Source organism: Eurypyga helias, unplaced genomic scaffold (assembly GCF_000690775.1).
Source record: "Eurypyga helias isolate BGI_N326 unplaced genomic scaffold, ASM69077v1 scaffold27909, whole genome shotgun sequence".
NCBI classification, from domain to species: Eukaryota; Metazoa; Chordata; class Aves; order Eurypygiformes; family Eurypygidae; genus Eurypyga; species Eurypyga helias.
This window is the reverse complement of record NW_010271890.1, coordinates 1-11,730: the sequence shown is the minus strand read 5'-3', so window position 1 is coordinate 11,730 and position 11,730 is coordinate 1. Positions and strand designations below refer to the sequence as shown.

General features: G+C 50.4%; 1 protein-coding gene across 1 annotated transcript; it reads right to left on the bottom strand.

Annotated features, from left to right (window-relative positions):
• Positions 1–5,997: 5,997 nt before the first annotated feature.
• Positions 5,998–10,316, bottom strand: TCEANC2 (transcription elongation factor A (SII) N-terminal and central domain containing 2; the record flags this gene model as incomplete). Its single annotated transcript, XM_010158959.1, has 3 exons — positions 5,998–6,186; positions 8,309–8,502; positions 10,175–10,316. Coding segments are annotated over 3 exons (525 nt in total), but the record flags the coding sequence as incomplete, so codon positions are not given.
• Between the last annotated feature and the right edge of the window lie 1,414 nt (positions 10,317–11,730).

Below are 11,730 nucleotides of genomic sequence, written 5' to 3'. Positions count from 1 at the left end.
GCGGTGGCTGGTCTGCTCCCCCACGTCAGGCTCAAGCTGAGGAAGAGGAGGCCCCATTTAAATGACTCCCAGCTCTCCTCCAGTGATTCTTCCCTCTCCCCCTATTCCTTTGCTCAGAGGGTTATTTGTCTATTCTCAGTTTTTATACTCGACTCCCCCAGTTTGGACTGGGGTGCAGAGAACTGTCGCACTTGTGACGCCCCGGGAGCAAACGCTGGGGCTGAACCCTGTCTCTGAGCGGTGCTGGTGGTGCGCAGCATCGCGGTCCCTCCTCGGGTGCGAACCCTGCTGCTTCAGTGAAGTTTATTTTCCTTCTTCCCAAACGTACTCTGTGGTTGGGATGTGCCCTGTGTCCTCTGTCCATCCCGAAATCCCCTGGTTCCAAAAGCAGATGGTGGCACCAGCCAGCGGAGAGCTGCTCGTAAGCTCCTTGCCCCTGTCCGTGGGGCAGCTGCAGACACATGTGGGGCAGCTGCAGACACCGAGGTCGGTACCACCGGTAGCCCCGGTGCGTGTGTGCCAGCCCCAGTCCCAGCTTTGGCGAGCCAGGACTGGGGAGCGGTAGAAAGCCAGGGAGTTATTTTCCTGAGCCAAGTGACTCTCAGACCTCACTCCTGGGGTTTTTTTCCTTCCCCATCAGTGACTCGTGCCCAGCCATTGGCCACCCAGTCTCCCTACCGTGTCCTGGCATGGGCTTACGTCACGTGGTGCGGACCAAGGAGATGGAAGCAACCTCCAACCCTCAGCCACATGCAGAACCCCCCTCCCTGGCAAAGCCAAGCCCCTCTCTGTGGGGCTAACTGTGCTGCTCGGGTGGGCAACGCCAGCCTGCCGCGGGGGCAGCTCTCCCCTGGGGGGTCAGGTACCCGCCGGAGACCCCAGCCGCGGCGGCACGGATGAGGAGGCAGCAGTCAAGCAGCCCTGCCTCCTGGAGAAACCTAACGAATCAAGCATATGGACAATTAAAAATGCAATGATGGAGTTTACCGGGAGTCGTTTTCCCGGCTTATGTTAAACCCTGTCTCCCGGCGGTGGCAGCCCCGGGGACAGCGAGGCCTTCCTCCCCGGCTCACGGGGGTTTTGGGGTGCGGAGGCTGAACGGGGCGTTTGCTCTGTGATGGATGGGAGAGTTTACAGCTGGATTTTGAGCTTACAGTCACACCCCTGCGGCAGGTTTGCGGGGGGTGGATTTGCCCCCGTCTCCCCTCTCCGGCTGGCTCTGCATGTCGCAGCCCTCCTCCTCCTCTTCCTCCGCCTGAGGCAGGAGCGCAGTGTTTGCAGTGTGAAACTGCCAGTTTATGCAAAATACTGACCGCAGTTTGGGCACTTTTTTTTGCCACTGGGCCTGGCTGAACTAGAGGAACAGCGTTTGTCCGTTACAGGAACACCCTTTATAGGGGGATAACTGCTTGCTATATAATAGTATGTAATTAGCAGGGATTATCCCGTAATCTAGTCTAATTGACAGAGACCGTGGATGTTGTTCAGTGGACTGCCAGCAGAATTAGAGCATCATTAATTGCGGCGTGACCCTGGCGCAGGCTTCCCTCTTCTGCATCCTGCGGCATGTCAGCGTTCCCTTTGTGCCTCAGTTTCCCCTCCTGTGAAATGCCAGTGCATCTACCTGGATGGGACCAACACCTGCCCTGAGGGGTGGTTAAACGCACGCAGGAGGGCTCTCTAGGCCCTGAGCCCCTCCACAACGTGGCCTCGGCTACGGGAGGGTTCATCCTCGGCATTAAAACGCTGAGGAAGTGCCGCAGCCATGTCAAGCAGCGAGGGAGACGCGGTGCCGTGCCCTGGGCGTAGGAGCAAGGGGTTGCTGGCTGCGGCCCTACGCGTTGCCCTCCCTCCACCTCTTCCTTTCTGCTTCCCTCCATCCCTCCTCTGCGCCAGCCCCCCGTTTCTGCTCCTGCTCCATCCTGTGCCAACATGCCCTGGGAGGGAGGTTCCTGGAGCCTCCTGCCTGATCAGGGCTCCAGAAGGTCCCTGTGGCTGCCCCTTGCCGTAACATCTCTTGATCCGGGGCCAGCCTAGCACAACCCTTCGTGTTACAGGGCTGCCAGGGAAGCAAATGAGATCTGAAAGTTTGGGTTCTTTGTAGCGAAACCTTTGAAGAGCCTCTTAAAAGATGAAAAATGGTGAGCCGCTGCGTGCGCTCTTTTCCAAAGGACAGAGAGGGGCTTGGCTACCCCTGTCTTCTTTCGCCCAAGTAATTTGCGGCAGGACAAAGCTCCTCAGAGCCGTGCCTGCTGACAGGGAACGGAGCAAGCTGTCGCCTGGTGCCTTCCCAAATTTGCTGGTCAGATGTCAGCTCTGGTGGGGGTGAATTCCCCCTCCATCCCTGCCGGTGCTGCCCCGAGCCCACCCTGTCTTTCCCAAGCGCCCGCAGGGCGGGCAGAGGATGACACTCACCTTGGGAAGGCACTTCCCTCCTCTCCGTGCTGGGTGCAGCGGGACACTATGGGTCTGTTGGCCGTATCTGCTCTTTTGCTGAAGGAAACCTGTGGGCTGGGCTTAATCTGGAAAGAAAAGGGAAAATAGAAAGACCTTTTCTCCAGTTTGGGTGCCTCCTTAGTTTAAAATTTCCCTTTTTAAAGGGAACCAGCTATTTCAAAGGCACCATTCCAAAGAAAGCGAGCATAAGGGAGCCACTGCTCATCCTCCCTTGGAATCTAGAAGGCTTTGCTAGTGTGAAGACAGGAGCTCATGGAGAGTCCCTGCCTCTGTAACGTGTCTTAGCGGGACCGGTCTGCACTGCACAATGGCTGCCAAGGAAAACTGGAGAAGAGCAGAATTGAGGAGAAATGCAGTGCCAGTGAGGCCAGACTTGGGATGCATGAGGGGTCCCTTCTTCCTCCAGCCGGATGTGTAACCCATGTGGCAGGGGAACCCAGGCCAGTGAGGGTCCTGCAGGACCCTGTGAGTGGGTTTGCTACAGGCAGACTATAGCAGGTCAGACGTTCCGGAGCCAGGCTGGCCTCGGGAGCCACATACTCCATTGGATTTGGGTGTCCATGCCCTTCCAGACCACCTATTCCAAGGGCTTTCCAGTGGTCACATGGACTACACCTTCCAGACCACCTATTCCAAGGGATTTCCAGAGGTCACATGGACTACAGCTAGTGTGGAACGGCTGATGGCGCTGGGAACTGGCCATCCCTGGCCTCCTGCCTTAGCCCTGGCTGTCCCACGGGCTGCGCTGGCCAGGAGCGGGAAGGAAGAACTGGGGAGCACCACGCTGATGGAGCTGGTAACCCAAGGCATAAACAAACAGTTCTGTAGGTGAGGTTGCTCAAAGCGGGGGAATCTGGTCATTAGGGAGTAATTAAAAACTCGATTACTGCCAGGTATCGAGTATCCCACTGTCACATCCAGCATCACGGCTTGGGACAACGAAGCCCCTTTTGGCCTATTGCTTTTTCATCTCTGGTTTTGTCTTCCTTCCCCAACTTCCTGGTTTTGTCCTTAAAGCATGCCCCTGTTCTCTGCATTTCTCCTTCCCTGTGGGTCTCGAGTCTAACCCTCGGGAATCTTTTCCAGTTCCTCCAGTCAGCTTTATTCAAAGCTGTGTCTGCGCATCTTCAGCTTCATCGAGATGGAAGGGCTGGACCCAGAGCTACACACTCAGGTTCCTCTGAAAACAAGGTGGGCAAAAATATTAGCTGTTGGATAGAGGAAATTTATAGGAGAGGTTTCTCCTTGTGTGCAGTAACTCTGCATCCGTGAAGTTAATTCCCTAATGAAAAATATTTGGCACGTATCGAGAATGAAGTTAAAAAAATCTCAGCAATGCACGGCCTGAAGAGCTGAAGGTATCCAAAATAGACCCAAACCCCCCCAAAAATACCTCTAATCTGCAGGCTGCTTGGGAAAGTGTCAGGGACCAGGAGAGGGCATGGAAAAAGTCACCTGGAAGAGCTGGGCCTGGCGGAGTGCTGCTTCTACCCCAACCCAGTGGGCGATGGCACAGGACAGCCCAAGCTCGCGGTCTGCGTGGAGCAGAAGCACTTACGCACATCCCTGAGCTGGTGCAGGGACTCGGGAAGGCACCAGCTGTCCCACGCTACCCCCGGTGGTGCTTGGACAGCCTGTAAGGTTAAGAAACTTCACTGGCCCGGCCCTCGTTGGAACCAGAAATTCCTCATTTTCAGGCTTTTTTTTTTTTTGCTTCTCACACATTACCTAAATAGAGAGAGCACAGCCCAGCACCAGGAAGAGAAAACTGGAAATACATACTGCAGGTCGTGGCGCTGCAGCGCTGGACACAAAACCAAGGCCGTCCATCAATCCCGAACCCCTTCCGTGCCAGCCCAGGACACGTGAATTCAATTACAGCCGTGCAGCCTGACATTATTGAAGTGGGAAATGGAGCTGCTTGCTGGTAAGGAACAAACGGAGGGTTCTCACGCCTCTTGCTACAGCCGGGTCAACAGGTGTTAAGTCTTTATTGAAGTATCATCCGGGGTCACTACAGGCGTACCCGCCAGTTTCTGTCCCATACTGTCTCCAGAACACCTGCCCTTGGCCTGCTGCCAGCGCAGGGCCTACGCCAGAGCATCGCTGGTTTCGGAAGCGCCGGCTGTTCAACGGTACCGTCACAATGTGTACGGGAAACAATAGTCTTGCACCGGCCCATGTAAATAATGTAGATGTTCTTGAGAGAATCTGCGATTATGTAATGAAATTTAAGGGGTTTAACACCTTAGGTAAGTTTTGGGAGGTGAGGTTTTTTAGATTTTAGCATTCAGAGAAGAAAAAAGTATTTTGCAGGTCACACGATGACACAGTCCCAATTCATAATTTTCCCACGGCGACATTTGTCCTTAATTGACTCTTCTGAAATCAGAGCACCCAGCACGACTGATCTAACACACCTTAGGGTATATTAGCCCGTGATTCCCATGACTATGGACAGGCAGGTTTCGCTCATCCCCATATTCGGCTCTCCCTACCTCACTGACTCAGAAGGCGGTTTGTGAGCAGTCCCTTGTGTAGGTACAGAGAGCACTTTAGCACCTACAGCAGAGGAACACTGTGCCTGTCACAGATTTAATAACAGCTTAGGGACAAGCAGCTTACTTGTGGCACTGAAGAGACTGGAGCAAATAGGAGAGGCAAGATTTCCAGTTTTTAACAACTAGGAGGACTTAAAGCAACAGTCTGTTGCTTAAATTTGTTCACACAGTTATTCTGAACCATGATCCTTTTGGAGGAAATAAAGGCCTTTAAAAGGAGTATTTTGCTTATAACCTGATTTTATTTAGAAAATCCGTTTCAAGTTTTTTCACGTCACAGGAAGAACAGGCACCACATTTAAATCACGAGCGAGGTAGGGAAGTCTGAGTGAGCTGCTCATCAGATAGCACCCAGGGCTTTAGAAAATGCCCAGCACTGCAGGATGGCTGAGCCTACGGAATGGTGGGAAGCAAGTTACTGAAACCCACTTTGCACCCAACTCTGGAACGCAGCAAAGGCAAAACACCCGGCTTGGCAGAACAGCTAGCTCTTACCACAGGCAGGGCCCAGCTCCAGCAGACATGGCCGATTCAGGGTTAACTGGAGTTTGCATTTATTCACTAGGAATTTCCTTCCATGGACCAATTACCCTGAATTCCCAGTATTTCCTTAGCACAGCACAGAGCTGCTCCTTTATCTTATTCGGCTGATGACACCTGAAGATCCACATCAGGGATGGAACCAAACCGAGGTATGACAAGCAGAGAGAAGTGAGAAGGAGGTGAGTCAGAGATGGCTTTGTAGCAGGAAAATACACAGGCAAGTAGAAGAAACTTTCCCTGCAACAAGCTCACATGGATTTCCACCAAGTCAGATTTACAGCACCGCATTCATCGTTAGCAGCTCTCCCCTTCAGCAGCCCTGCTCATAGAGCCAGTCACACTCGGCACCTCTGCACCCCCCTCGCGACACAGAGGGGTCCCACTTCCACAGGGAGGTCAGCACACCAAGTTCTCACACGGGATCAAGCACGACACTTCACTTTTTATGGCTCTGGACAAACACAGGGACAGGAAGAGTGCCAGCCTTGACTTCCGCTCGGATTTCAGGTTTGTGCTTTAATGAGAAGACGAGAGCTCGCACCGTTCTGCGATACGGTGCGCTAATGAGACGGGAAGAGAGATGAAAAGCTTCTCGCTCAATATTTTCAGCCAGCGGGTGATCAATCTGAAAACGGCAAAGTATAAAATTAGATCTTTACATTTAATAAGGAGACCAACTGATTGAAATTGGAGCATGGTGCTTTTCAGTGTTTCTTCATTAATCAGCTGAGATTCAAGGAAATCTACTTCCCATGGCAAGTTTAACAGGAAGAGCAATTTAATTCCACCCTAGCAATTAAGGAACAAGGCAACATGGTCAGTAGCCGGGAACGTAACCACCTCTCCAGCTGGGTGGCAGCTCCTTGCCATCCCAACAGGAAACTAACCTGCGGCTAGCTTTGGGTATGAAGCTCAACTGCGAGTCTAAACCACGTTGTACCTTCTCCACGAAGTTCGCTGTTGATATAGGGTACATTGGATACTATTTTAAACTTGATTCCAACAGCAACTCCAAGACATGCCAAACACTTGGCAACTCTGCCTGGCACTATAAAGGGAAATGTGGGCTCTCTGTGTGTAGAAGGTGGTGTAATTAAGAATGCAGAAAGGGATTTGCTAAATGTTAATTATGTAGTTATTGCTTCAACATGTGCCAAAACCTGTAATTTAGCACAGCTTAGAAACAAAATCCCCCACCCATCAAGAAACGGTTTTAATTTCACTTCTGTCTTTCATGATGGGGAATCTCCCATGCTTTGCATGCAGGAGATTCCAGCATGCCAAGTAGTATTCCTCCAAGTCCTCTGCCCACCTCTTTTGTTCTCTTTTTGCTACCCATCACTGAAGTGCCATCAGCTGGGCAGCACTAGAAGGCCCTTGGATCCATTCATCCCCACCTTCCCTTCTCCTTTGACTCAGCCTCGTGGGTGTCCCTGCCCGCCCCGTGCTGTACCTCCGGGGCTTCCCTGTTATATGCTGTCCATCTGCTGCCGGAAGCTCCACGCGCACACGCGGTGGCAGCTGCAAGCTAGAAGGGTGGTTTTCCTTGCCGTGCTTTCAGGTGAGTCCTGTTCAGAGGTGATTCTGCTTTACCCAGTGCTACTTGTTTTAGGGTGGTATCACAGCCTTTATGTCCCATAGGTTCAGACTTTACTACTAGTCCCATCACCATGCATAGATGTGCTCTCCAAGAACTAAGCTCGATCCAGCGGCCTGGCAAAGGTGAGCTCCCACCTTTCCGTTCTGAGGCATTCCCACAGCAAACCAGGCTTTTGTGCTGCCTCAGTCCAGATGTGCTCGCTTCGGCAGCACATATACTAAAATTGGAACGATACAGAGAAGATTAGCATGGCCCCTGCGCAAGGTATGACACGCAAATTCGTGAAGCAGGAAGAAGTTCTTCACTGAAAGGGTTATCACACACTGGAACAGGCTGCCCAGGGAGGTGGTGGAGTCACCATCCCTGGATGTGTTTAAGAGACGGGTGGATGAGGTGCTGAAAGATATGGTTTAGTGGTGGACAGATACAGTTGGACTGGATGATCTCTAAGGTCTTTTCCAACCTAGTGATTCTATGATTCTATGATTCTATGACTGAAAGTTGGAGAGGTTGTTCTCATGGCTAACAAACACAGAGCTTTGAAACTCTTGAGCACTTATCACCTGACTTGCCATTTAAACGATAATTAATGAATAAATTAAAAAGGATCATTATTATGGCATTTCATAGACCAAGCAAACTAGTCATTAAGCCTTACAGCAAAGCCCTGTTCATTTACTTAAAGATACCTGAGGGATCTGGTATTTATCACCACTTTATATACTGTCAACTTTGCCTCTGTTTTTGCAATAGATTTAAATTTACAAATGTTTAATTACTTAAAGATGAAACAGCCAAAAGGTCCCAGTGTTGCTTTCACAGCTGTTGAGTAGTAGGAAAAACTTTACGTCCTGTTAACTCCCTCCTTCTCTCGTACAGCCCAACTATTCTGTTGACTGGTTATATAAATGCACCTCACTTACCATTAGCATGTTTACCTTGTTAACAACCAAAAAAAAATTATCTACTTTGAAAACAAAGCTACTAATGAACAGGGACATGTAGTGAATCACTGAAAATAGGAACAAATCACCTGGTCTTGTCTCCATTCTGCAGGCAGGACCAGCTTTACAGCAGCTACGGCTGAAAAAGGTTTAAGTTGTTCCTACAAGTAACAGTTTGAGCCAATGGTGGATGTGAACACTACCTCTAGATCCAGGGCTTCACAAAGCAGCTTCCGCGCATTCTTTCTGAAAGCCTCGGTCTTGGGATCGCTCCTGACCTCTATTGAGGGCTTGTTTGAATGGTCTTTGATGAAAGTTCGCCACTCCGTGTAAATCTCTTTGGCGAGGCTGGCCACATCGTGATCGGAATGTTTGCGCATCTTATTCACCGTCTGACCTGGAAAACAGGAACAGCTCCTTCAGGTTCGGTAAGTGAACAAAATATAATGGACACCAGCCAAATCGCACTGATGCTAAATCAGCCCTACACATTTTTAGTTCAGGCAGTGCCAGCAAACAACCAGAGTATTGACACAAATATAAATAAAAATTATTAGGAATGAAGCCTGAAGTTCTCACTCCTCGACTTCTGCAGTGATTTTTGCCTGAGCAATTAGCAAGGAATTGATCTATACATGGGAAAATTACCTTCCCAAGTCACGGAGGTGTGGAGAGACACTTGTGTAAGACAGGGTTACGTTAATCTTCTACACAGACACTAGATTTGGTGGCAGCTCGTAGGATCAGCCTATTATGTCCTATCATATGATATGTCCTATCAGCCTGTAGTGACAGGACAAGGGGTAATGGGTACAAATTGAAATCAGGAAGGTTTAGATTAGGTATCAGGAAGAAATTCTTCACAGAGAGGGTGGTGAGGCACTGGGACAGGTTGCCCAGAGAAGCTGTGGATGCCCCATCCCTGGAAGTGTTCAAGGCCAGACTGGATGTGGCTTTGAGCAACCTGGTCTGGTGCAAGGTGTCCCTGCCCATGGCAGGGGGGTTGGGACTAGATGATCTTTAAGGTCCTTTCCAACCCAACCCATTCTATGATTCTATGATCAGCCCACAAAGAATGCTGGTTTTAAACTCAAAACCCCCTTAAGGAAGCAGATGTCGCTGGCGATGGCTACAGCACTTTAACATCGCGGTGACTCCGAGCTGAATGTTTCCCATCGACAGGGCCTGCCAGTAAAAGAGGCTTTCCTCCGAGGAGACAAAAGGGACCTTCTTCCAGCCGGGTATTTCTCTCTGACCACTAGTGCTGTTGGCCAGGAGATGTCACTGTTAGGCTTCCGTGGCTATTCCAGCCCAGCCAGGCAAGCAGTGGGAAAAATACCTCAGGTAAAGACTGAATAAGCTGAACACGGCAAATGAAATGACAATTTAGAAGTAAGGGGAAAGGGACAGATCACATTTCCTTTTCTAAGGAAAAGGGGGTCTCTCTGAATAGGGACCCAGCTGCCCTAATAGCAAACAAAAGCCAGCGCCACCAACTCTTACACGGCGATGCTCTCCACAGAGAGGAAAGGCAGGGACCATGCAGCCTCACGTTATCCCTCCCCCAGGTCTTGTGGAAAAGAGCCAGGCATCGGGCTGTCTTATCTGCATGGAGCTGCTGGGGATTTCTCAGTGTGAGGATGCAGTAAGCAGTTCTGGGCCAATCTGAGGAGAATTTCTCACATGTTCAGAGGATCCTGACGGGATAAATAGTCTGGGATGGGAAGGGAGCGCTCTGCCATGCCCCTGAGAGATAGCAGGGGAAGGAATAATACACACAGGTGCCCAAGAAGAGCTCTTCAGAAATCTGACCACAGAAGGGGTGATGCAGTATTTGGTTAAAAGCAGGCAACCTGGGAGGAATTGGAGGATAACTGACCTTTTCAGTACAACCACTGACAACTGCAGGCTGAACACCAACAGCTTTTTATTCAGTGATTGACTAAACCTTTTGAGACCAGAACTACACTAATTTTTTAAAAAGCTTGCAAGCTAGTCTCTTTTGTACCCACCAGCCAAGGAGGCACACGACAGTCTACTATTCACAGCCTAGATCAGTCAAGAGGTACCTATTTTTGTGGAAAGTAACACTTCCTTGGAAGGTATTTTCTTCTTCAGCTCCTCCAAAGCTTCGATCAAATTCTCTTTCGGTTGCCCAGGAAGCTCAAGCATAGACTTCCATCGTTTTATGTCTTCCACAACCACAACTCTCTGGAAAAGAGAAAAGCCATTAGGAAAGCGGAATATTCTTATTATAAATAAGAACACTGGTTTCATCTCAGCTAATGGGACTGTTATCAACACATGAATTATTGATTATGGCATGAACCAGAGCACAGACTATGTGATGGCTCAGAGTGCTTGCTTGAGATCAGCACCCTACTGCAAATCAAGACAGAACTAACTAGAAAGCAAAGAGAGATGTTTAACCTTGACCTGCCAAACTTAAGGTGCGTAGCAGCAAATGTCTGCTAGAAGTGTTTTGAACTTAAGGAGTCCATTGTATAAATGCCTCTTGATAGAAAAGAGGACAAGGGGGAAGAAGCTAGTTAACTTTAGCAGCCTGGCAGAATCCGAATCCTGCTCAGACTGGCTTTAAATTTTAACAGCAGAGAGAGAAGCAAAGCAGTAGGGAGCACGAGCACAAACTGAAGTACACTGGCCATTTGCACAGTTTCTCACCCAAACTGTTTTTGCCACAGATACTGACAGAACAGGCTGCAAACACTGCAAGTCTTGTATTTTAGATATCACAAAATCACAGAATGGTTTGGGTTGGAAAGGACCTTAAAGACCATCTAGTTCCAATCCCTCTGCCATGGGCAGGGACACCTTCCACTAGACCAGGTTGCTCCAAGCCTCATCCAGCCTGGCCTTGAACACTCCCAGGGATGGGGCATCCACAGCTTCTCTGGGGAATCTTGCAAAGATTCAGCAATTGTCAGATAGCTGGGGCACTTTATGCACGATTCTTTGCTCTCTGCCGTACATTAATAAGCTCTTTGGTGCAGCAGATGTTTTCCTGTTGTTTCTACACACAGGTGGCAGAGGGTCTCAGCTCTTAAACAGGTCTCCTGCAGGAACACCGTGCAACCAAGAGAAAGGCTCTCCTTGCTAGGGAGAGAAGCGACCCAGCCAGCAGTACTGAAGCTGCTGGTGTCAGCTAGCCGTACTTGAGCTGTGTGCCCAACCCGACCCTATGCCACACCAAGCGGGCAGGAGGGAGCCAAGTTATAACCCATCACGGTTTAGGAACCCCCTTCAATGCAGCAGAGCCCTCTGCACCAGAGCCCTCTGCACCTTTCTAACTTCGTTTCCTAACACACCCACCCCGCTCTCAGTGAGGATGCCACCTCAAGCTGCAAAAATTTCGGTGAAGAACTGGAACCACAGGTGAAACCCTCCACGGGCACAGAGCACGGCTGGGAAGGTGTGCGGGGATGAACACCTTCCTCGTCTTCCCTGAGCGTAAAACACATCAGTTTGGGCTTAGTTTACAACACGTTTCTCCCGCTGTCACCACAGGCTGCTCAGCAGAGGCAGGGTGGCGGCCTGGTGAAAGCCTGACACCGCTTCTTCTGCCCGAAGCGCCTCCGGGCCGGCCTGGCTCCTCCGGGGGCGCTCC